This window comes from Misgurnus anguillicaudatus, chromosome 13, assembly GCF_027580225.2.
Source record: "Misgurnus anguillicaudatus chromosome 13, ASM2758022v2, whole genome shotgun sequence".
In the NCBI taxonomy this organism is placed as follows: domain Eukaryota; kingdom Metazoa; phylum Chordata; class Actinopteri; order Cypriniformes; family Cobitidae; genus Misgurnus; species Misgurnus anguillicaudatus.
This window is the reverse complement of record NC_073349.2, coordinates 6,078,008-6,104,873: the sequence shown is the minus strand read 5'-3', so window position 1 is coordinate 6,104,873 and position 26,866 is coordinate 6,078,008. Positions and strand designations below refer to the sequence as shown.

The window sequence follows — 26,866 nt, the reverse complement described above, 5'->3', positions numbered from 1 at the left end:
GGAATAAATGGTAGTTATATAATGTTTTTCTGAAATTACATAATCCCGATTATTAGGGCTGTAACGATTTATCGCGTGTCCCATTGAAAATGCATGTCTGAAATCGATTCTGAATTGCAAGGCTGCAATTCTTTCGTTATAATGTGCATATAAAAAAGCAACACTCGTAAAAACAAAATCATTCAAAATATTTTTTATTATCATGAAAATACCTGAAACAATTTGAAGAACAGCGATATAAATATTCCTGTCGACCTTTCCTGGAATAGCATTTGTAATGCTACTTCTTCTGTGGCACAAATGGTGTTTCTGCACGAGAGCGCCCCCTGGCTTTTGGATATGCCGAGATTTCATCGTATTTCATTCAAATTCATTAATTGAGAAAACGGTTAATCGTTACACCCCTACCGATTATGTATGTGGTTGACAAATGCAACCTCCAGAGGATGCAGTATTTAAAATGAGATGCAGTTATAGAGACCGGATAAGATGCAAAAACACCTTGACCTTTCTTTGTAGTGTGGTCTCATTCATTTGTCATAACAATTTGATGTTTTAATATTTAAATTTGTGTGTTAGTGCTATTTAAGCACATACATACATCTGTTGTAGTTGTTTTCTTGTGCTTTTTTTAGTAACATCACAACAGAATGAATCATGTGCTAATCTATTTTCAATTCAGGTGAAGGACTGTAATGTATTGGCCTCCAAGCTGATGTTTATATTGGATGACCTGTTGTGGGTTCTGACAGACTCCCAGCTTAAAGCCATCATACATTACGCCAAGTCTTTGAGTGAAGCCATGGAGAAATCTGCCCAGCAGAGGAAGAGCATGGCGGCAGAGACGCTACAGGTGCCACATTCTCCATTCAACTCTTTTCTAAAATAAACTATCAAAATTTCTTAAAATGAAATGGCTGAATAATAGATTTTGATTGTCTTGCATGATTATTCATGTATTTTTTATTTAATTTTGTTATAATTGGTTTCCTTATGTTTATTTGGTATTTATCTGTCCAAAAAACGTCAACACTTTGTAAACACAGCACTTTGGAGCCCTAGTGCTCAGACGGGCAATGCAAATTCAAATCCTGTTTGCAACAAGTCTATTGTCCTTTATTTTCATCATTTCAGTTTTATTTTCTGAGCTAGATATATTTTTTTGTGCTGTAAATTTGCAGCGCCATGTTGCGTGACTCAGGCTTTAAGCAAACATCCTAAAGATTTTCAGTTCATTGTAGCCTTTAGACCAAATAGTCTTAAAGTTAATACCTTATAAGCCCTTTAAAAAATATTACATCTGAAAAAGTATCGTGCCCAAGGTCAACCCATTCTATTTTAATTTATTAGTCATCAGTTTTTGGTCTTGAACGTTAAACCTGCTGTTCTCTACTGATCCCAGAAAATTTTCATAAAATTGAGAGGCTTCTCCAAACACGTCCCATAAATGTTCTGGGATCGCTCCCGTAAAGAGGACCTAGTAACATTGCTGTAACATTCACGGAAAGCATTCTGTGTGAACAAGAGGCAGAAACAATGGCGTATTGATGACGAGTGTGTCATCGCAACAAGAAGTTATGATTTAGCTCTTTGACACAGGGATTTAAACGCAGATCAACATTCACGACGAGCAAACTAGATTGAAGCAGAGATCAGAGAACTTGACACTATTTGTGCTGAAGCTGAGATCATTCACCAGCATGACAGAACAGTACATCACGCACTCCCTATGATCTCTTCATAAACAAAAATGCACCTGCGTGGTTTCTCGAAAGAAAGGACTAATAATTAACAAACTTCAGACGCTGTGGGGAAAAACCTACCAAGTGCAGGACTTTAAATACGTCACGTGTCTTTATGGGACCTTTATGGTATGTGTGTGAATGCACAGATTCCGGAAAATCATTTGCAGTATGAATGAACCAAAAATCAAACGATCCTCTACAAATACCAGATGCTTTTTTTGTGTATTTTCTGTCATCTCTGTGTGAAAAGGGCTTAAATGTCTCATTGTATTTGTGCATCAGACTGCCCCTCCCTCTCCTGGAGTTCACTCTCTGTTGACTGAAGCTCCTCCCTCCCCTGCCGCCGGCACCCCCAGCACACCGGCCCAGAATTTTGACCTCCATGATGTCAAAGAATCGTCATACCACACCTTCATTTCCCGTCTTGATCTGCATATCTGCAATGACAGCTCTTCAGATCCTGGTAAGGAACTTTTAAGTCACTATAAAGATTCAGAGAGAGTATATATTTTGCTGAATTGCATTGTATCATCATTATCCCTAAACCTACATTGTTATTAGTATCTCATACAAGAATATTGCATTTGCTTTAGAAGATAGGGCACAAATCATAGAGGGTTTTTTGGTTTTATTTTGGGACCACCCTAGTACCAATTGACTTTCATTGTACCGTATACATTGTATTGAGACATTTTGTCTGCTTTTGTGTTCCATGGTAGAAAAATTAACGTTGTAGGGCTGCAACTAAACGATTGATTATTTTTTTGATTAATCGACTAAACGGATAAAAACATAAATATTACTCAATTAAATCTTTCACTTATTGTAGCTAAATCAGGCACTAAATTATGGCATTCATGATGTGTAGAAGTGTACTTTTAAAAAAGCACACACTACTACAAAGTTTTGCTAATATAATCTTTTTGATATTTTAAGCCTTAAATAAACAAGTTTGTGAAACTTTAAATAGTAAAAATCTTTAAATGTCAAATTATAAACAAAACAAAGTCTTCAGGGATGTGCTGGTGAGGAAATTTTAACTTCAACTTGATGAGAAGTAACATTATTTGTTATTAACAAAATAAATAAGTTATATGATATGAAAGTGATATACAGTAAATGCGTTGTTACAGTAAAAAACTTGATTTTCCCCTTACTTTAAAAAAGATGCTTAGCTTGTGGTTCAATATTATTTTTATGAAAAACCAACAACAATTAAACAAATACAAACTCTCTTATATTAAATGTCAAAATTAAATACTTTATTAACCAGCGTTTTGTTTGAACTTTTGCTTAGGTCATTGTCCTGTCAGGGTTGCCATATAGACATTACAAAACCATTCAAAATTAGTCAAAAGCATTTGACTATTCACAACTCAAATACCAACAACTCATGATCAAATCCTTCCTCTCTAACACGCAGAAAAACATCAATCTGCAATAACAGTTTATAAGTAGCCCAATTCAGAAATCCACAGAAAGGCAGGAGTCCTGGCAATGCTGCCTTGCTTTTAACCAATAGCGCTTTTCCATTGCATAGTACCCCATGGTTTGTTTAGGTCGGGTTAGCGTACTTTTGGGGGCTTTTCCACTGGTGTTTGTAAAGAAACTGTCATGTAAGACAGAGGTAGTGATAAACGCGACCAAGCCAAAGTAAGGTGAGCTAACCCGACCTGACCCAACCGTTGGGTACAAAAGCGCAACAAGTTGGTCGCACACTGAGAAAAAGCACCTGATAAACGTGCAAATGTAGCTTTCTAACTTAAATTATAACCATATAGCTCACGCGTGTCCGCCATAGACTGTAAAAAAAGATGGACGACGCAATGTCGCCTCCCTCCATTGTAATGAATTGAAGCCAAAAAATGTCCGACCATGGTTGCCGCCATGTAACGTAAAACGTCAGTTTGGAGCCAAGGCATGCGCAGAAGGAATCGTCCGTGGAGCCAGAGGCGGAGCCACGGTATCAAACTTCCGCCCAAATGCTTGTGCGACCAATTCAACCACGCCAATCATAACGACACGCCCGTTTCTATAGCATCAAATTACTAGCTAAAATGAAACTAAGCACAAAAATGAACACTTGAACATATATCAGCGTGATAACAACTCCTTGAAAGGATCAAACCAATCTTTCGGAAACTTTTATTGGAAGTGTAAATATTTTTTTATTTAGAGCAGAGTCCCATTCGTTTTAATGAAGAGGGTGGGGTTTATAGCTTGAACTGCAGCCAGCCACCAGGGGGCGATCAAAGAGCCAGCGGCTTTACTTTTCAAGGCTAACTATGGGTTTACACCAAACGCGAAGCGTGCAATCGCATCGCATTGCTCGATCTAGATTACTCGCAGGATTTAACTTCGTGTCATGCGAATTTTTCGCTCGACTTGAATATTTTCAACTTGGGCGAAGACGCGTTTGAGGCGAATAGCGCGTGTTTTCACGGCAAACGCGCCACCCATATTGCGTCATTTGCATCGCCCCACGCCTCTGACCACGTCTTTGCATTGACTTTGTATGTAATCTATTCGCGCAAATCGTTGAACTCCCATCTGGTGTAAACCCACAGTTATGAGGCACACCCGGTGTCCGCACTGTCTGACCTTGGTGCGGGAGCATGTGACATCACAGACAAACTGATTTCACTTATTTTTATAGATTTTATCAATTAGTTGTTGCAGCCGTAGAACGTTGTAGATGTTTGGAATGATAAGAGGGTGTGTAAATAATGAAAAAATTTGAGTCCGTTTTTTTAACCTCATTACCATTAGCATTATCATCATACTGTAAAAATGACACATTCATGTGATCTGACCTCCACACATAGATGAAACTCCACCTCCAGGCACCCAGGGTGCAATGCAACTGACCTTCCGGAAGTTAGGCTTTGATTACTACCCTTTCCACAGACCAGGTGAGGAACCAGGACATTTTTCACAACATACTTCTTCCACTTTGAACATACCTCCTGATCTATTCTTTGATAGTCTGCTTGATGTTTTGAAAGACAGATATGCAGGTGTGTGGGCTCTGGTGTTTAGTTATATGGTGTTTACTGTACAGGTGATGACTGTCGGCACTGGGAGCGTCACTGTGGGGCGATGGAGTCTCGTGCGCAATGGGTGGCCAAACTGTTGCAGGAGTTTCAGAGGAGAGTGGAGGATTTGGGCATCCCTGGACCATTTTCAGAAACACCTTTATCTGCTAAAGATTCTTCAGCCAAAAAAGTCAACAAAGGTAAACTTGACTGCAATATTTTACTCATCCGGAATCCAATTATAGATATTCAAGTTATTTTCAAGGCTATTTTGAGCATGTTACAGATGTTACTGGAAAATTAGTAGGTTCTTTATATTTTGTTTAAGCAGATGTGGAATCCTTGTCAAATTTTAGCCCTGAACGAGGTCAGACCTCACGGCGGGGTTCAGCAGCCGTATCCCCTCTGAAGAGACTCCGCTCCAGCTGTATGGTGCTCCGTGTGGATGACATGGACATCCATCAGGTCTGATACATTTTTGCACATGCTATAGGACAAATACACTTAGCAACAATCCTTGAACATATCTACAAATATGATATATCAGTCCAGTTTTGCAGAAATAAAATGGGGATACAATATTTTAGTACACTGTGTACAAATATTCTTCTACAACATACATGTGTTACATGGATAATATAATGTCTATACAAGACAGCATCGTACACACTGCATTTTTAAGTACTTAATCCTGTTCTGTACACACACACTTCAATTTATGGGACTGACTGCCTACCTGACAATATGCAGGTAGTAACAACCGCATTTATAAAAACTCTACATAGTGTGTACATGACCGAACTGAAAAACTAGTTGTTAATAACATATTTAAACGTGTTTCACGTTTCTCTTCTGATAAAATAAATGGCTAGAATGAGAAAAAAGTATTCCGTTTGCACGGTACAGAAAAAAGACACGAGCGTTTGCTTACTAATGTTGCCAGATCTTGCACGAAAAATACAGTAATAAACTGAAATAAATCCAAATGCTTTACCTCAAGGATCAAAATATTGGGACATGCAGCTTTTCACTTTAATAACACCAAAACAGATTAAATTTTTCCGTATTAATACTGATTTCTGTATTTTTGATGCCATCCGCCTTTTCTGAATTCTTTGTCATACACATGCTTGTTGAGGATGCACAAAGCAACTACATTCGATACGTAAAGTCATCAGTCGAGTATAAAACACAAAACGCTGTAAAACCTTAGAATTCGGAGGCATCAGTGATATCAATTAAAACCACATATATACATACACTGAAATTGCAAAGTGACCTGAAAAAAATGTATTGGAATGGATTGGAACAAATGATGGACATGGGCTACTCTTCGCTTGTAAGTCACATTGGTTTACTATGTTAATACATAAATGTAAATATGCTAAAACTGCAAAATATTGCATTAAATACTTTTAATACAAATTGGTCAATGCTGACAGATTGACGACTGATCCACTGAGTCAGAAGAGACAAAAATATTTCTGTGGAAAATCATGCATATATGAAACTAATCGCTTTAATAATAATTGTTCAAATAAGCATAATTCAGAAATAATTGTATCATTTGCATGCATTTATAAGCCTGGCAAATGTTAATAATCTAGCGATTTTAGACTATTTGAGCACCACCAAAGATGCTAAACTGAGCTGTTACACACACAAACACTGATAAGCGCACACACGGAGAGATGCGTTTCAAAATGCCCGCAAACAGAAAACATCTCTGCACTTGACAGGAGATATACACACAAAATTATCACGTAATACCCCAATCTTGGCAAGTATTCTCATAAAATCAGTCGTTTATTATAAGTGAACAGTTCAGAAAGAAATCAGATGTGTCAGTGTATAGATCCGCACTTATCCGGTCTTAAAGGGACAGTATACCATCTAAATATGCTTATGGTTGTGTCATTATGTTAATCAAACTACAGAAGACAAAAGAAAAATCACTTTTATAGATTTAAAAAGAATAATTATATTTAATTTATAGAAAATTAAAATATAATTTAAAATAGTTTTAATATTCATTTAATTCTATTTTTGTATATAAATACTATTGTTAGACCTTACTTTAATTGTAACTTTGTTCTTTTCTATTTTTTTCTATGCTTGTAGTAATGTCTTGATTTGTTCTTATTTTATTTTCCCACATCACTTTTTTGCTGATCCATGTATGTGTGTTATTGTGTGTATTTTTTTTGCGCGCGGAGAGGTCCGTCCTGTTTTTTGTCCTTGGAAATCATATGCTTGCAAAAACTTGATCGCTTCATGAGCCAAAAGCCATAAATGGTTAAGGACCATAATGGTATATAAGTACAAAAAAGAAGAGGACCTGGCAACACTGCAAGACAGTGCACTGGGGAGCAGCCTCACGAATACATACAACACACAACGCCAAGATGGTGGTTTATTTTGGTCAAAGCTGTGAATGGTAACCATGCGAGATGGCAAAACGTCGCTGTCTGTGTCAATCATGAGTGAGTCTTGTTTTGTTCACATATAGAACGATCATTTAGGCGATTCACTCAAGCTTTTAAATGCAGTTGTCACTCCCGAAAGTTTGCCGTGTGTACGGGTTCAACAAGACTAAACAAATAATGCATTTAACATGATTAATGCCCACCGAAAATAAAAAAACAGAAATTTATAGGGCACAAGCATCTCTGTCTTTACATGTGTTGTATGCTTAATATCTCTCCTGCTATCAAAGGTGTCAACTGGGGGGCGTCACAGCAAGAGAACGCCGTCTCTTCTATCTTGTAACCGGAAGTCTTTGCATCTCCCAGATAACTCGCCTGCTATTCACCTGCAGTTCACAGAATACTATTTTCCTGATAACCCTGGACTTCCTGGTTTGTTAGCAACATTTTCATGACATTCATTAATCACAATGGTTAACACATATCATTTATTGAAACAAACATACTCGTGTTATGTAACGACATTAAATCATTTGTTTCTCTGTGCCGATGACAAAGAAATCTCACTCTTTCTCTGTCTGCACTTAATTCAACTAGCACCTTGCCCTAACCTGTATGCCCAGCTGAATGGTCTTCAACTGTATTTGGATGCTTCAAGTGTACTTTGGATGACTCTGTTCTCACGAGGTCTACACAGGACATTGGATCAGGTCAAAGCCTTTTACCATCTCCAGGACAGCAGCAAAAGTGATGAACACATCGATATTCGCCTAGATGCAACACAGCTTAAGGTAAACCAAGAGATCTGACATGCTTTAAAAAGGATTTGATGTTATAGGTGGTATGGATCATCCTAACGGTCTTTTGGGGCTAGTTCTTTGTGATTTAAAGTGATTTTTCTGTCTTTCTGAAGCTGATTATTCCTCTGGAGTCTTCCATTTTGGATCACCCAGACCGCCCTCAATCACTGAGCATCAGTCTGCCTCACATCGTCCTAAGCAACACACGTCACTGTCCTCACGGTTCCCGCTCTGACCTCAACAGCACCTACAGTTGCTTTTCTAGATCTCCCTTCTTTCAGTCCACTGTGTGCCAACCTTTCCCCCGTGATCAGACCATCCTACATCCCCTTCCATTGGCATTCATTCAACACTCTTTGGAAAACGAACACCTATCCCTAATTGACAGTCGTCCCTCTCGCTCGCAGGACATCTGGTCAATCAGTCTGTCCAGAGTGGCTCTGGGATTTGAAGGGGCTCGTCGAGGGCTCAAGGGCAAAGCTCTTCCCTTTGTGGAGCCCTTTGCCATGTCTTTATGGATGTGCCGCCCTGCTGCCTTCAGCAAAGACTCCTGCGTACAGAGAGACCTAAATTTCTCCACAAATTCTATTAAAGACCCTCTCCCAGTCTCATCAACAGGTACTAGGGAAAAACTATCTGATCAAGTTGTCCAGACTGAAGAACTAGTTAGGCCTGCTATGGCCTCCATCCATATTTTGGCCCAGTCTATCACTCCTGTCAAAATGTGGCTCAACCACTACCAGTTTGTAGCACTTTTAAGGATGAAAGACTTCCTCTCTCAACTGGCCCGAGACTTGAGCAAGGATGTCCAGGGTTTGGGCCATTTGAAATGTTCACATGCAGACTCTCCTGCAGTATGTGTCTCGTTCTTGATGGAGGCCATGGAACTTGCTCTGCTGCTTCCTCCTGCAGTATGTGAGCCAGAAGAGGAAGTCCTGTCTCCAGAGGAAACGGATACTCCCAGTTTGACAGACTCTGATCTCTCATTGCACCACCCTGGTGAGCCTGGCCTGCTGGAGGACAGTGGGCTGGGTCGAAGCGGGGCAGCGATGGTTCAGGAGGAGGATGAAGAGCAAGAGGGTTCGGTGGAGGAGGCTTGTGAGGCCATTGAAGAGGGAATGGATGGAAAGACGTTGCAGGGTGACGAAGCTCAGCTCTCTGCCCAGTCTTCCCCACTTTCTCCAAGGGACCCTGCATTACTCTCTCGGCAACCTTCTACTTTCAGCCTGGAAGGGGAGCTGTCCAGCGCCCTAAATGCCACCAAAGGTGTTACCAAAGATGCGCTCAATGCCTCCCTGGATCTCACCAAGGGGGCGCTGTCCATCACAAAAGACGCCTTTAGCATCCTTAGCCGAGGATCTGCAATGTCTAAGCTCTTCACTCCTCAAAACAGGTAAGCATTTTTGAGCCATCTGCATCTATTTTTGATCTATTAAAGTTATATGCCAAAATCTATACAAGTTAAGCTCAATAAGTAGCATCTGTGGACAAAAAAATCTCAGCTTTTTAAAATGTCCATAACACACGCTGTTTCTGCGTATCTGAAGTTAATCTGCACTACCTATAGAGTAGTATTACATCCTTAAAGGATTAGTCAATTTGCTTAAAACAAAATCCTTATAATTTACTCACCACCATGTCATCCAAAATGTTGATGTCTTTCTTTGTTCATTCGAGAAGAAATTATGTTTTTTGAGGAAAACATTCCAGGATTTTTCTCATTTTAATAGACTATAATGGACCCCAACACGTAACACTTTTAACGCAGTTTAAAATTGCAGTTTCAACTGAGTTTCAAAGGACTCTAAACGATCCCAAATGAGGCATAAGGATCTTATTTAGCAAAACGATTGTTTCAAAACAAAAACTAAAAAATATACACTTTTAAACCACAATTTCTCGTCTTCCTCCGGTCGTGTAACGCGCCAGCGCGACCTCGCGTAATACATTATCACGTATCAAAACTACGCCCCAGCGCGACCTCGCGTAATACGTCATCACGTATCAAAACTACGCCCCAGTGTTTACAAGTGTGGAGAAAGAAGACCGTTCCGACGTTGTTGTAGGTCGAATGATACTAATTAATGTCTTTGTGTCAATTTATTGTTTAAAATAGTCCGCAAATGTGCGTTTCATATATGTAACACGTGACCTTTCCACCAGGGCTGCAGCTATCGATTCTTTTTGTAATCGATTAATCTAGCACTGAATCGATCGATTAATCGAGTAATCGGATAAAATTTTTGTTTGTGTTTTTAAACAACCAAAACAAATAATGCATAACGAAAATGACGTGGCTGTAAAATGTTCAAGCATTTGGCTTTTATTTCTAAAAAAACAGAGGTATTTGGCTCCAAAAAATAAGCCTATTTATTTCAATTTTTACCCATTTAGTGTTTATAAGTAATATGCATAACAGGTTAATGCTGTAATCTAGCCCTGACATCAAAGTAAATATCTGGTTTATGAACATTCCTACGCCTGCAGCATTTACCATTAGGCTACTAACATTTAATATATCATTTCTGGGGTGAGCCTATTTGCTATGGTAACAACCTGTGTGTGCGCACACGTGCACCTGTGTTTCTGTGTGCACGCGTGCTGTGCGTGATGAAGAGTGACACCCCAGTCAGACGTTCAGTTGCTTCATTGCATTTTGGTACGGCAGAAATAAATACATTCCTTTTCAATAGAACGCTGCATTTGGTTTGCATCACTTGCATTGCGGTGCATTTTAGGTTAAGAATCCGTTAGAAAAAAACGTGTTACGACATCACATCCCGCTGTATACAGTGAATGCATGCTGAAATTATTGTTGCGTGGCTACATAAAAGTTTAAGCATATGTGATGCATTGCGCGATCGGTCTGACTCGCGTGAGAGAGAATAACTTATGCTAAACTCCAATAAGACACAGATTATTATTATGCAAAATATGTCAGATTACTAGTTGCCCATATATGATTGCACTGTGGAGCCGTTTTTTTGGTACACACACCTGTAAAGTGCATGCGTGTTTGTGAAGGGGTTCTTTTTTAAGCTATACTCTCCTGCAAGTGAACGTGAATACGAAAACATCAAAGCTAAACATCATATCTAGTCAAACGGCATAACGACATCGCTACAAATACAGTATGGGATTAAAATCAGCGGAAGCTACGTTACCTTGTTTCATCGACGCTTGGTGAAACAGCAGTGGATGTTTTCGGTTCAGATGCTGAATGTAATAGGGCTGAAACGATTCATCGAGTTACTCGATTTACTCGATTCAAAAAATTCCTCGAGGCAAAAATTCTGCCTCGAAGCCTCGTTAAATTCCTATGACGCGCACTACACGCGCCAAGATCTGATTCACACGGACCGTTGTTCAATGTTCAGGAAGCATATCATAGCGCGTGGTTCATTTTGAATTTAGTTGGCGCGATGGCGGAGCGAATATGTCCATAAACGGCAGAGAGAGACTGTCTTAAGTTTGGGATCAATTCAGCATCTGAACTGAAAACATCCACTGTTGTTTCACCAAGCGTCGATGAAACAAGGTAACATAGCTTCCGCTGATTTTAATCCCATACTGTATTTGTAGCGATGTCGTTATGCGGTTTGACTAGATATGATGTTTAGCTTTGATGTTTTTAAGGAGTAAACGTATTCACGTTCAATTGCAGGACAGTATAGATTAAAAAAGAACCCCTTGACACACACGCATGTGTGGCAATGCTGACTAATGATTTGTACCAACTACGCCACCCGGGGGCTATTTCCGGGATTGCCCTCAATTTAACAGCACACAGGTTCGTCACGACTGGGTCAGGTATCAGACAAGAGTGGAGTCAATCAGAAAAGCTTTATTTAAAATGAATTCAATTTTATTCACGTTATCAAATAGTAAAAGTAGCAAATAAGAAAGACAAACAACACTTCAGGGTGGGAGAAGGCCTGACGTTCTTTGAGCAGAAAGCACACAGCACTCGCACGTGCACACACGCACCACAGCACACCACAGCACGGCACACCTCACTGTGAACACAGCACTGCAACCAAATAAGGAGCCCACCACCTTAAAGGAACAATCTGCTGATACGGCCAACCCACACCTGAAGAGAAAGCAACAAAAAAACAAATAAGTAACCTTTAAAAGACACAGTAAAAAAAGGACATCACCTCTAACAATCTGGGTTTTTGTCATGCAATCAACTGCCCAAAAGTTATTACTGTAGGCGCCGCGTCCGGTCACCCCAGCTACCAAACAGGCAATAGGCAGGAAGGCTGTAAACTGGTTACAGAGGCAATGAAAACTACAGAGAAAGAAAACACCTCACAGGTCACCAAAATAATTAGAAAGTACTTAACTTGCTTAATACAAAGAAAACAAACAAGCGGTAGCTCAAGACTGAAAACAATAAAGTAATAGACCAAAATAATTCTAAATAATAATAAATATCATTATAGATAACCAAAAAGTCCTTAACTTGCTTAATACAAAGAAAACAAACAAGCGGTTGCTCAAAACTGAAAACAATAAAGTAAGACCAAAATAATTCTAAATAATAATAAATATCATTATAGATAATCAAAAAAAACAATAATCAAAGTAAGTAAAGAATGATGCTAATAAGAATAAATGACAATAGAAATAATAGAGATAATACAAAAATAAACTAATAAATCAGAACCAAAGGAATTCAGAGTAGAATAATGCTAGTGACAGTCAGATAATGACTACTCTGTCACACGCCGATTTTGAATCAGTTACTCACGCTACAATTGGATAAGCACCACGCCCCAAATCCAGACCACGGTCCAGCTGATCCTGCGAAATACTGCAACGCTGCAACAGTAAACTATTAGCACATGAGCAGCGCAATGTTAATCAGCTGGTATAACCCAGCAACGCCGCAAACAGCGCAAACCAGCAGCAGCACAGAGCGCCACCCGTCAGAAATGTAAGTTAGAATGCCCAGCTGACCCAAGCGAAGCAGACAATGCAGAGCGAAGCAGGCAAAGCAGAGCGATGCAGGCAAAGCAGAGCACAGATGACGTAGCGCGAAATCCCTTCAGTAGAGTTAGTACAGCCCAAATGATGACGTAGCGCAAAGCGGCTGCAGTTGAAAGCAGAAGGTAAAGCCAGCAGTGTAAGCGATGCACGTAGCGCAAGAAAGCCACGCAGCCAGCAGCAAGCCCACTACAGCAACCCACTGTAACGTCCCTTGCACATTGACCCACACCTTAAATAGGAAAATAACGCACTTTACTCAATCAATCAATCATAACAGCCTTTATAACATTAGGAGTAAAGTCACCACATACCTGTATTGGAACTCACGAAGCACAGATGGAGACGTGTAATGTAAACGTCTCCATTCACGCAGCGATTGACGGGTTTCCCGAAAAGCTCCTCAGTCCACCCTTAAATCAATGAATTTCATAAAGCCCAGTGCAATACACCATAAACACTGCAAATCATTCACTGAAAGCAGCCCTTACCTTACTACCATTCGTACACAAAAACCCGGAAGTACGGCGGCTCGCTCGCTGATAGAACAAACGCACCCGCATAACGTGAACTGAAACGCTTTTATAGGCAGATACATGGTCATCAACAACACACGCATCAGCTGGCCAGATGACGTCAGGGGATAGAAAACCGTACTGCTACATTCTACCCCCCCATTCGTCATCGTCGTCCCGACGATGAAACAATCAAGACTCTAATTCCAAGGCCTAAACCACGCCATAACTGCGTTAGTCCCACAGGCTGGAGCATCTGGAGCGCTTACACTTCCAGCTCCTACCGTTCGTGGCAAATGGTGCACATTAGAATGTTGCCCTGCCCCTACTCGTCCTGTCCGACGTGGAACTACACCTGGTGGGTTAGAAGTTTCCCGGGAGGGGGAAGCCACTACAGGTACCAACTCAACATTGGCTACTTCTGTAGGTGCTGGAGGATCATTGGCCTGCACTATTCCAGCTGGTTCTGGCCTTGCCGTATTTCCGCTCTGAGCTAACGGTACAACTTCAGAAACCACATATGCCAAGTCCCCATCTTCAGGCTCTATCTCAGTCTCCAAGTGCACAGGTGAATCAACTGAACGTTCAGAAAGGTCATCTGATACCACCTCCCCTTGGGCTCGAAGTTTCAATGCCGACCGATGAACCTGTCGGACTTGAGTCAGATTGTTTACTGGAGCTACTGTATACACAGAACCACCAGGTGGAGGGGCTTTAACCACCTGATATACTGTGGAGCTCCAAAGGTCATGAATCTTATGCCTACCTCGAACCCCAAAGTCTCTCAAATAGACAAACTGGCCCTCCCCTAACGGCAGCTCTTTTACCCGTTGATCATGCCCTGCTTTACGCCGGCTTGCTGCAGCCTGCAGCCGCTCTCGGGCGCCATCAACCGCCACCTGCAACTGTGCCTGATGCTCCTCAATCCACTTGTGGACTCTACCTGGCACCGGCTCTTGTACTTGCCCGAGCAAAAAGTCTATGGGCAACCTTGGTTCTTGCCCAAACATCAAAAAGAAGGGCGACTCACCAGTAGCCTGGTGGGGAGTGGTGTTATAGCAGAACACCACCTGTGCCAGGCAAGATGCCCAATCTCTCTTACGGTCAGTGGGCAAGGTCCGCAGCAAATTGTGTAAAGTCCGATTGAACCTCTCACACTGGCCGTTACCAGCCGGATGGTATGGAGTGCTGCGCGACCTTCCTACCTCATACAGGCTACACAACTGTTGAATCAAAGTGGACTCAAAATTGCGGCCCTGGTCGGAATGAATCCGCCCAGGAACCCCAAACTTGAAGAACCACTCCTCCACCAAGACCCTAGCCACAGTGCTCGCCTGCTGATCCCAGGTGGGAATTGCCACTGTAAACTTACTGAACACGTCAGTCATCACAAGCACATTTTCTTGTCCAGCCTGGGATGGCTCCAACACCGTAAAATCAATAGCTACAATTTCGTTTGGACGAGAGGCCAGTAAATGCCCCATGTAGCTTCGAGGGATTGGTGCCACATCTTTAGCTTGTTGACACCGCTCGCACTCCTGAACCCACTGTGCCACGTCTGCGGACATGCCCGGCCAGTAACAGCGTTGCCGTACCAGTTCTAAGGTACGTTCGACACCTTGGTGTCCATGCTGCTGGTGTAAAGAAGTTAACACCTCTGGCTGTAAAGCAATTGGCACAACAACCTGAAGCACTGACTCCCCTCCATCTGGCCGGAAAGCTCTTCGATATAATAGGCCCTCTTGCTCTACCAACCGGTCCCATTGTCGGAGGAGCGTGATTACTGGCTTAGCCAAAGTCCGTCGCTCCTGCGGGGCTGGGCGCTGCCCTTGCCGCCAAAATCGCAAGGCTTCCCCTACCACTGAGTCTGTCTGCTGTAAGGCACTGATATCAAGCACTGAGCGACTAGGCCAAGCCTGCATTGCATGCACAGTGGTAACTTCCCCTGGCGTTACCCTTACTGCTCGCCTCAGCAGCTCGGGTACCACAGCACCTAACTGCCCACTATCTTCAACCCCCAGCTGCACAGTAGTTAATCGTGACAGCGCATCGGCATTCTGGTTGGTTCTACCCGCTCTGTACTGAATCACAAAATCAAAGGCGGCTAACTCAGCAGCCCACCTTTGCTCGGTAGCACCCAACTTAGCAGTAGCAAGATGACTTAACGGATTGTTATCAGTACGTACAACACACTTATGCCCCAACAGGTACTCACGAAACTTCTCAGCCATGGCCCACTTAAGGGCCAAGAATTCAAGCCTCATGGAACTATAAGTGGCCGTATTCCGTTCCGCAGGTCGAAGACCACGGCTAGCATACGCGATGGGTCTAACCTTCCCTTCGACTTCCTGTGACAGCACAGCTCCAAGCCCTGCATAACTGGCATCAACCTCCAATATGAAAGGACGCGTAAAATCCGCATATGCCAATACTGGCGCCGTGGTAAGCTTCCGCTTTAAAGTTTGAAAGGAGTCCTCACATTGGGGAGACCATACCGCTGCCAACTCTAGACTGCGCTTACCTACCTTACCTCTTGTTAACTCTGCCACTATTTGATGTAACGGGGCTGCCAATTTCGCAAATCCCTCGACAAAACGCCTATAGTAGCTAGCAAATCCCAGGAAGGTCCTCAGCTCGGCCACTGTCCTAGGACAAGGCCACTGAGCTACAGCTTCAACTTTACCTGGGTCTGTTGCCACTCCGGAAGAAGAAATTACATGCCCCAAGTATGTTACCCTCTCCTGAAAGAACGCACATTTTTCCAGCTTAACCTTCAGGCCTTCGGCCCTCAAGCGACCCAACACCATCCTTAACCGCTCTAGATGCTGTTGTATGGACGATGAAAACACAATGATATCGTCTAGATACAGCAAAACAGACTGGTGCCGCTGGTCACCGAAGAGCCGCTCCATCAGGCGCTGGAACGTACTTGGGGCATTACACAACCCAAATGGCATACGATTCCATTCAAACAAACCGAATGGCGTGCAAAAGGCAGTTTTGGGACGGTCGGATTCAGAGACGGGAACTTGGTTATACCCACTGGCTAGATCTAAAGTAGAAAACCAGTGGGCACCAGTCAATGAATCCAACGTCTCCTCAATCCGAGGTAACGGAAACGCATCCTTGCGCGTTTTAGAATTAAGCTGACGGTAGTCTACGCACATGCGTAAACTACCGTCCTTCTTCTTAACTAACACAATCGGGGAGGCGTATGGGCTGCAGCTCTCCCGGATAATTTGTGTATCTAGCAACTAACTGATGTGAGTCTTAACCACTTCGTACTCTGATGGTGGGATGCGTCGGTACCTCTGCCGAACTGGAGTGTCATTGGTCAGGGGGATCTCGTGGGAAAGCAGGTTGGTACAACCCAGGTCTCCTTCATGTGTCGAAAACACACTTTGATACTCTCGAAGGAGAGCCCTAACCTGATTTTGTTCCTCGACTGACAGTCCTCCTAACTCAAGCGACGCTATCTGCCCTAACATATCTGATGCATCACAAGAGGCCACCTGAGCGGTCATGGTTGAGACCTCCGTCAATCCATTTGGCAACCCAACGAAATATACTTCCCTCAATGTACCTATAACTGTAGTGAGATACAGTACTACATCAACGGTACCGACGTTTACGACCGGGACCGAAACAGTACCCCCGTTCACCTGTACTAATGAGGGTGAAGCCAACAGTCCTGCAGGCAAACCAGTCTCAGTAGGCTCAAACAACACGGTCTTACCTGCAAGCAAGGAGGAACAGGTAGCTGTGACAAATGTCAAGGTGCCGCCTGAAATGCGACACACCTTGTGCCCCCTTACTTTTACATTATTCCCGCGATCAGCGGCACGAACAGCTTGTTGACAATTCTGAAATACCTGAATCATGTTCACATCCTCAGCCAAACTTGGCAACTCAAATAACGTGGATCCATGACGACCGAACAGTTCCCGGTAGCAGCGGCTAAGAACATTCATGCCTAGAATACCAGGCACGTCCGGGCCACTGCCCGGAGGATCACGGACCACCAATACTCCACAATTAGGAATTGTACTACCGCACAGCTCGATATCTAATTCAAGATACCCAATATACGGAATTTCCAATCCATTTGCTGCTCGGAGCTGCAGCCAGTGACATGATTGCAGACGACCCTGGCCCCATGGCTCAAACATCAACCGGAAACATGTTTCCGTGATGGTCGACACCATGGAACCAGTGTCAACCAAACAGGGCACTGAAACCCCCCCAATATTTACAACAAGGCGTGGACATGAGGACACTAGTCGGGAACCCGTCTCATTACCATGAATACGAGAGCCACGCGCACTCCCTACCGAGCTGTGGCTCAGCAGCTCGGTAGGAACTAGTTTTCCGGACGGTTAGGGCCAGGCAAGGACCTTGGTTCACCGGCCGAAGGAGCAACAACCGGGCCTGGCGGAGCACGAGGCGGACGACGCTCCCCATTGCACTCCCGTGCAAAATGACCCGGTTGTTGACACCGTCGACAGATTAATTGAGTTGGACGAGGTGCACGACCATGGGAAAAGGTAGTTTGATTCCGGGCGATAGTCTGGGTAAGCAAATCTAGCTGCTGTTGCTGCCTATGCAGCATTTCTCGTAGCTCACTTAACTCAGATGTACGATTTCTCTGGGCCCAACCCATCTCTGGACTTCCCCGGACCTCATACTGGATTCCACTCACCAGGGGGACTGACTGACTTCTACCCCTAACACCCCCTGGTAATCCCTCTCTTTCCCAACGGATCGCTTCTCCTCGAACCTCTAGCAACGTTACAGTGGGCTGACGTCGTATCAATTGTTTTAATTCTCTACGAAGTGCATTATCTGACACGCATTCGACAAATTGATCCCTTACAATTACATCACCATTTAAAACTTCACATGGCGACTGATTTTTTACTTTTTCAAAAAGACCTAACAACGCCAAGGAGAACTCCAACAATGTTTCTCCCTCGCGCTGTCGCCGAGAGAAAAATGCTTCCTGCAGTGCAATGTACGACTCTGCACAACCATACACTTCACGCAAAGCTGCAATAATTTTGTCTGGATCACTTTTATCTGCACTAGAACGGTATTTAATCTCGTTTCGGGCCTCTCCTTCAAGGTGATCATAAAGGAAAAAGGCTTGCTCTTCTGATGTCATATTACGAACTCTCATACACGCTCGGGCCTCCTCAAGCCACTCATCAAGATTGACACCAGATCTGCCATTAAAATTTGGGCAGCGTCGGTCTCTCGGAATAAATACAAAACGTTCGACTGTACTGGCACCCACATCAGCCGACCGCGGTGTAGATGGGCGTGCTGCACTACCAGATGGTGCTGCACTACCAGATGGTGCGACAGGATCGGGCCGCTCAACCGCCGCACGCTCCTGCCGCAGCCTCTCATTATCAAGTTGTAATTGGGCAACTTAGTCCCGCATCTCCTGTAATTCGTTTTCATTGGCGTGTTACAAAAGTACTTACCCAATCACTGCTCTGTCACCAGCATGCTGAAAAAGAAAGAAGGGAAAAGGAAAAACTCTCCTCAAAGTCTGAATCTGATAACCAGTCGAATACCCTGCCGACTACGCCAAATGTGGCAATGCTGACTAATGATTTGTACCAACTACGCCACCCGGGGGCTATTTCCGGGATTGCCCTCAATTTAACAGCACACAGGTTCGTCACGACTGGGTCAGGTATCAGACAAGAGTGGAGTCAATCAGAAAAGCTTTATTTAAAATGAATTCAATTTTATTCACGTTATCAAATAGTAAAAGTAGCAAATAAGAAAGACAAACAACACTTCAGGGTGGGAGAAGGCCTGACGTTCTTTGAGCAGAAAGCACACAGCACTCACACGTGCACACACGCACCACAGCACACTACAGCACGGCACACCTCACTGTGAACACAGCACTGCAACCAAATAAGGAGCCCACCACCTTAAAGGAACAATCTGCTGATACGGCCAACCCACACCTGAAGAGAAAGCAACAAAAAAACAAATAAGTAACCTTTAAAAGACACAGTAAAAAAAAAGGACATCACCTCTAACAATCTGGGTTTTTGTCATGCAATCAACTGCCCAAAAGTTATTACTGTAGGCGCCGCGTCCGGTCACCCCAGCTACCAAACAGGCAATAGGCAGGAAGGCTTTAAACTGGTTACAGAGGCAATGAAAACTACAGAGAAAGAAAACACCTCACAGGTCACCAAAATAATTAGAAAGTACTTAACTTGCTTAATGCAATGAAAACAAACAAGCGGTAGCTCAAGACTGAAAACAATAAAGTAATAGACCAAAATAATTCTAAATAATAATAAATATCATTATAGATAACCAAAAAGTCCTTAACTTGCTTAATACAAAGAAAACAAACAAGCGGTAGCTCAAAACTGAAAACAATAAAGTAAGACCAAAATAATTCTAAATAATAATAAATATCATTATAGATAATCAAAAAAAACAATAATCAAAGTAAGTAAAGAATGATGCTAATAAGAATAAATGACAATAGAAATAATAAAGATAATACAAAAATAAACTAATAAATCAGAACCAAAGGAATTCAGAGTAGAATAATGCTAGTGACAGTCAGATAATGACTACTCTGTCACACGCCGATTTTGAATCAGTTACTCACGCTACAATTGGATAAGCACCACGCCCCAAATCCAGACCACGGTCCAGCTGATCCTGCGAAATACTGCAACGCTGCAACAGTAAACTATTAGCACATGAGCAGCGCAATGTTAATCAGCTGGTATAACCCAGCAACGCCGCAAACAGCGCAAACCAGCAGCAGCACAGAGCGCCACCCGTCAGAAATGTAAGTTAGAATGCCCAGCTGACCCAAGCGAAGCAGACAATGCAGAGCGAAGCAGGCAAAGCAGCGCGATGCAGGCAAAGCAGAGCACAGATGACGTAGCGCGAAATCCCTTCAGTAGAGTTAGTACAGCCCAGATGATGACGTAGCGCAAAGCGGCTGCAGTTGAAAGCAGAAGGTAAAGCCAGCAGTGTAAGCGATGCACGTAGCGCAAGAAAGCCACGCAGCCAGCAGCAAGCCCACTACAGCAACCCACTGTAACGTCCCTTGCACATTGACCCACACCTTAAATAGGAAAATAACGCACTTTACTCAATCAATCAATCATAACAGCCTTTATAACATTAGGAGTAAAGTCACCACATACCTGTATTGGAACTCACGAAGCACAGATGGAGACGTGTAATGTAAACGTCTCCATTCACGCAGCGATTGACGGGTTTCCCGAAAAGCTCCTCAGTCCACCCTTAAGTCAATGAATTTCATAAAGCCCAGTGCAATACACCATAAACACTGCAAATCATTCACTGAAAGCTGCCCTTACCTTACTACCATTCGTACACAAAAACCCGGAAGTACGGCGGCTCGCTCGCTGATAGAACAAACGCACCCGCATAACGTGAACTGAAACGCTTTTATAGGCAGATACATGGTCATCAACAACACACGCATCAGCTGGCCAGATGACGTCAGGGGATAGAAAACCGTACTGCTACACATGCACTACAGGTGTGTGTACCAAAAAACGGCACCACAGTGCAATCATATATGGGCAACTTGTAATCTGACATATTTTGTTCAATAATAATAATCTCTGTTTTATTGGAGTTTAGCATAAGGAAGTTATTCTCTCTCACGCGAGTCAGACCGATCGCGCAATGCATCACATACGTAGCCACGCAACAATAATTTCAGCATGCATTCACTGTATACAGCGGGAGGTGATGTTGTGATTTTTCGAACGGATTCTTAATCTAAAATGCACCGCAATGCAAGTGATGCAAACCAAATGCAGCGTTCTATTGAAAAGTAATGTATGTATTTCTGCAGTACCAAAATGCAATGAAGCAACTGAACGTCTGACTGGGGTGTAACTCTTCCTCACGCACAGAACGCGTGCACACGCACAAACACAAGTGCACGTGCGCGCATACACACAGGTTGTAACCATAGCAAATAGGCTCACCCCAGAAATTATATATTATATGTTAAAAGCCTAATGGTAAATGCTGCAGGTGTAGAAATGTACATAAACCAGATATTTACTTTGATGTCAGGGCTAGATTACAGCATGAAACCTGTTGTGCATATTAATCAATTAAAGTGTTTAATTGTTGGCACTGGCACTTATAAACACTAAATGGGTAAAAAAATAAATAGGCTTATTTCTTGGAGCCAAATACCTCTGTTTTTTTTAGAAATAAAAGCTTGAACATTTTACAGCCAAGTCATTTTCGTTATGCATTATTTGTTTTGGTTGTTTAAAAACACACAAAAAAATTATCCGATTACTCGATTAATCGATCGATTCAGTGCTAGATTAATCGATTACAAAAAGAATCGATAGCTGCAGCCCTAGAATGTAATGATAATGTAATGATCCCAAACTTTAGACATTCTCTCTCTGCCGTTTATGGACATATTCGCTCCGCCATCGCGCCAACTAAATTCAAAATGTATCACGCGCTGTGATGTGCTTCCTGAACATTGAACAACGGTCCGTGTGAATCAGATATCGGCGCGTCATAGGAATTTAACGAGGAATTTTTTGAATCGAGTAACTCGATGAATCGTTTCAGCCCTACTTTCCACGTCATTACGCAATTACGTGAGGTCCCGCTGGCTTGTCACACAACTGGAGGAAGAAGAGAAGTTGTGGTTTAAAAGTGCATATTTTTTATTTTTCTTGCCAAAAATGACAATTGTTTCGCTAAATAAGACCCTTATGCCTCGTTTGGGATCGTTGGGAATGGGTTGCAGGGTTGCCAAATCTGCCTTATAAAAATCAGCCCAATGGCCAATCAAAACTATCCCAATGATTCTAGCCCAGAACCAAACATTTTCTTAACCTGTGGATAAAACAACCAGAGGCAAAAAATGAAAAATGTAGTCCAATTTCACGGGAAAACATTGCGTCATGTGCTTGTAATCTTAGTTAATATTAAAGGAACAGTATGTAAGAAATTTATATCAATTAATCATAAAATGACCCTGATATGTCACTAGACATTAAGAAATCATTTTCATTTCAAATACTTATATCACTGACAACAGTGGTCTGGCCAGGATATTGTCATTTAAAAAGTGGAGTTGCAGCCCTCAACTGATGTTTATGTTGTCATTTTGTGTATTGGCCACCAGTTGTGAGTGCAGTACCAGTTTTAGCCACAAGTTTTGTGATTGCAATACCAGTTTTGGCCACAATCCTACATACTGTTCCTTTAAACAAAGATAATAGTAAGTGCCAATTGATAGCATGAGGACAAAATATCTCGACTGAATCTCTCGCTATCTATATTCAGGAGAAATTATCACAGTCGGAGGAATTTACCTTCAGGGCAGCCTTGAAACTGTGTCTCTATTATGTCCAACTTTAAATGAGCTTACATGCATTGCACACAGGACATAACTAAAAGACTGCTTGCGGCCATTCTTGTAAATATGTCTATTTTATTTTAGCAGGCACATTGGGTCGTATTTGAAACTACACCAGAAGCTGAGGCACAGATACCATAAATGTGTTAATTGTTACCATTAGTACATTTAACATAGCAAAAAAAGTAATGTCCACAACCCTGCTGTTAATGATGTGGTGTTGTTTCTGTAGGTGTCTTTTACTTAATCCTAATTCTCATGTTGTGTTAATACAATAGAGAGCAAAGCTTGCGGCCAGAAGACTCTAGCCCCACCTTCATGGGCAATCTGCGGCTACAGTCCATAAAACATTCACCATCCCAGAATTCCTATGACAGTGCCATTCTAGAAGGGAGCCTTGCAGACGATGGCTTATCCATTGACAGTGACATCAGTGAAAACTTTGTCATCCTCATGGACTCCGGTACAGCTGCACTGTACTTGTAATTGGTCTTCTTATAGTATTTATAATGAAGCTTTGGCTTAGGTATTGATAATTTAGATGTTTATGTTGACCAGAGGCCTTACTTCTCTGTTCAGAGTCAGGTGTGGAGTCTTTGCGTCCGAACGGTATGGCTGTCAACTCTGGCAGCTGTGTTAGTCCTGCACCTGGAACAGAAGGTGGATCATCAGCAGACCTTAGCAGTTCACTCTCCCAGAGCACAGAAGACATCGTCCAAGATACAGTAAGTGTTACCCAGTCCACTGTTGCTTTTCTAGAGAGCTAAAGATTTGTCTCACTTACCCACTGCAAGGTTTTTTTATTGGAAAATGTAATTTGTCAATATTAACTACAGAAAATAATTTTAAAATGATTTTTTATTCTGCCATTGTTAATGGACACTGAATAAAATCCATGGGGTAGACAAAGGCTTTATTGATTCTAATTTTGTTTGAATCAATGAGGTAAGGATTGAATAGTCTTGGATTCAACGAATAGTTTATCCAAAAATGAAAATTAGGCAATTTTTTACTCACTCTCTAGCCATCCTATTTGTATTTAAATTTCTTCTTTCAGTTGCACACAATCAGGGTTGTATTAAAAAATATCCTGGTCCTTTCTAGTCTTGTTATGGCACTAAAAAGTTGCTGAATGTTTAAAGCCCATCCTTTATCAGAAAAGGAATCCATGTTAACATGTCTTTTAAGGGAAATAATAAATTTCTATGATCTAAAATGGCAGTACGCCAGCTCCACTTCTGTATGTAAGACGATCATTGGTTCTCATGATTAGTTGTCATATGCATTGTTAAACAAGCCGTCATAAGACACACGAGAATAGTGCTGCAACTGACAATTATTTTAATTATCAATTAAAGGCGGAGTCCACGATGTTTGAAAAACGCGTTGGAAAAGGAGACGGGCCGACAACCAAAACACACTTATAGCCAATCAAATCAAATCAAATGCCGGGTTGCGTAAATGTGGGGCGGGTCTATCAACAGAAGGTCCAGATTCTATTGGGGTAGGGGCGTGTTTGTTTAGGTGATTTCAAATATCAACATTGGCTTTCAAACATCATGGACTCCGCCTTTAATAGCGGTTATTTTTTATTAATTGACTAATTGTATAAAAACCTCAATATTTACTTGTCAGAGAAATTAAAGAAGTTAGATCAGAATAAAGGATTGGCTTCAATCAGAAGTGATCACTAAAGGTCTTTACACACCGGGACGTTTTTCGTGCGCGTTTATCGTCGACGTTTAACGTCACGTTTTTCTGCTTTCACACCCAAACGATTTTTACTGGCGCTGAGCCGAGTGAGGTGCAATTTCACTCCCTGGACACTAGATGGCGCCTAATACAAAACAGATATATGCCGGTACACGGGGCGGCGCTGCGAGACGTTATGCGTCTGTTCTGACACTCACTTGTCACACAGAAGAAGAGAGCCACTCGCGTGTAGTCACCATTCATAAATATACGATTTTTGGTTAACGGGCAAACAAACAAACATGGCTCTTGAATATATAATCTTTGTACAAACAATATCTCCGTGAACTTGAATACATTTTTAAATGAAATCTATTTGATTCGATTCTTTTATCATTAGTTAATATATCAGCATCTCCAGATAAAATTAACTAACTATTTTTGATAGAACACGTTATATCAAAATTAAAACTCTTTCACAAAATATAAGGTAATGGGTTATCCGATGTGTGTACTTTTAACAAATCTTTTACAAGCATTTTCTCTGTTAACAATTTTCTCAAATTTCCTGCCAAATGTATTGTATTTTGTGATTTGGCTAAAGATTTAAGTTCTCATTTTAACCAATATACTCGTTTTATAGAGGTTGGGTGGGTAGAACAAGGAACCACCATTTTTGTTGTGCCCAACAATTTTAATACTCCTGCAAATTGGTAAGTGTTGCCTATAAATATAATGATGCAATAATTAGGTATGTAGTTATTACAATAGGTCAACAATACTGATGTACAAATATATGCATAGTGCCAAAATGTCACGTTATTTACAAATAGTTTTTTAAATCAAACATTTATTTTTATGAATGAACTGCAGTTTGCAATAACAATCAGAGACATGACAGTTTAAATTAAATAAAACAGGATTCAGAAATGTTGGTCCACTCCAGAAAAGTCACAATGACTGTAGTGCAACTGAACGGTAGTGCAAATCAACATTTAGAAATTAGACATTTTCAAATGTATTTCTTAAATGTATAAACACTTAAAATAAAGTAAAATGGTATATAATAAACATTAATTTGTGTGAACAAGAACTGGCAGAGCTGTAGAGCAAACAAGTCACAATGATAGAAGTCTAAGTGAACTGTAGTGCAAATAAACATATCTATGAAATGTACATGTTCAACTGTATTTCTTGAATGTATAAACATTAAAAAAATAACTAAATAAAATGGTATATAATAAACATCTATAGGTGTGACTCAAAACTGGCAGAGCGCTCCTTCTGTGATCTTCTTTCTCTCTTCTGTGCTTCGCTTTCAATTTTTTCCCTTTAGCATCTTTTGATAAGAGGTACATCTCCAGAGGTTCGTCTCGGACTGTTTTCTTTTGTTAAGATTGGACCTTGTCACGGCTGGTGCTGGATGATCCTGAAGACGTGCTTGCTGGGGCCTCCTCACTTTTCCTCACATCATTTTAGCAGAAATATTGCTGTGAACACTGTAAAGATAAATTTAGTTTTCATCAGAAACAATCTTTCACACTGAGGGCCATGCCACGATATCCATGAGGTCAATATTTGATTACAAATGTAATTTAGATTCATGGTATTTTATCTGGCTGAACAAATGCAGCAGATGTTACCTAAACACAGAACACAAATTAACCTCCTAAAACTCCACCTTTGGTTTGGCTTGCATTTTAGATTTCTCCAAGCTATTTGGGGTTAGGAAGAAGCAATGAATATAATAACCAAATATTTTTCTTTGAACATGAAGCAGTGTAATTGTCCATGTTTGTGTACAACAGGTTCCAGTTACACACAATGAAATACTAGGCTATGGTGCAAACAACAAAACATGTGATATCACGGTGTACAGGGAACATGCCATGGTATGAAGTGTTCAATGTCAGTGCATTACATATCGTAATGTAATGCACCAATAATCATTTTTTATTACTTGCACAGTTATAATGTAGATTTGCACTACTGGTCTGTTCAATACACTACTGGACTGTCTATTTCATACTCCCTGTTCATTTGCACTGCTGGACTACTTGAATTGCATCGTTTGCACCCCTGTGTAGGCTACTCAATATTAGAATAACTATTCACAATAACTTAAGCCATTGCACTCTTAACTGACTACAATACAAATTCATTCATGCACTACTTAAATATTAATTTCACTACTGTTCTGTTTAGTTTATTATGTACATATCCATTTGGACATT

At 41.6% G+C, this 26,866-nt stretch overlaps 1 protein-coding gene and 1 long non-coding RNA gene across 10 annotated transcripts in view; one reads left to right on the top strand and one right to left on the bottom strand.

Annotated features, from left to right (window-relative positions):
* The window catches only part of bltp3a (bridge-like lipid transfer protein family member 3A), a 53,993-nt gene that overhangs the window by 13,095 nt on the left and 14,032 nt on the right, over positions 1-26,866 (top strand). Inside the window, exons 7-16 of one of the 3 annotated variants that reach the window (XR_008639523.2) lie at positions 683-853; positions 2,028-2,208; positions 4,571-4,657; positions 4,807-4,980; positions 5,112-5,245; positions 7,497-7,638; positions 7,804-7,997; positions 8,120-9,399; positions 23,219-23,416; positions 23,520-23,665. Coding sequence is in view for 1 of the 3 variants with exons in the window: in XM_055187609.2 (XP_055043584.2) it covers positions 683-853; positions 2,028-2,208; positions 4,571-4,657; positions 4,807-4,980; positions 5,112-5,245; positions 7,497-7,638; positions 7,804-7,997; positions 8,120-9,399; positions 23,219-23,403; positions 23,520-23,665 (2,694 nt within the window). In the remaining 2 variants the exon portion in view is untranslated. Of the gene's footprint in view, positions 1-682; positions 854-2,027; positions 2,209-4,570; positions 4,658-4,806; positions 4,981-5,111; positions 5,246-7,496; positions 7,639-7,803; positions 7,998-8,119; positions 9,400-23,218; positions 23,423-23,519; positions 23,666-26,866 lie in introns of all 3 variants that reach the window. The other 2 variants (XR_008639522.2, XM_055187609.2) reach the window with 2 other exon arrangements.
* LOC141369272 (uncharacterized) lies at positions 11,831-21,066 on the bottom strand. Of its 7 annotated transcripts, XR_012372852.1 has the most exons (5): positions 20,890-21,066; positions 20,713-20,811; positions 19,618-20,630; positions 19,000-19,497; positions 11,831-12,833 (listed from the first exon to the last, which is right to left on the bottom strand). It is a non-coding gene; the product is annotated as an uncharacterized lncRNA (long non-coding RNA). The 7 variants fall into 7 exon arrangements; XR_012372853.1 differs by having other exon boundaries at positions 19,000-19,205; positions 19,376-19,497; positions 19,618-21,066; XR_012372854.1 differs by having other exon boundaries at positions 19,000-19,205; positions 19,376-19,497; positions 20,163-21,066.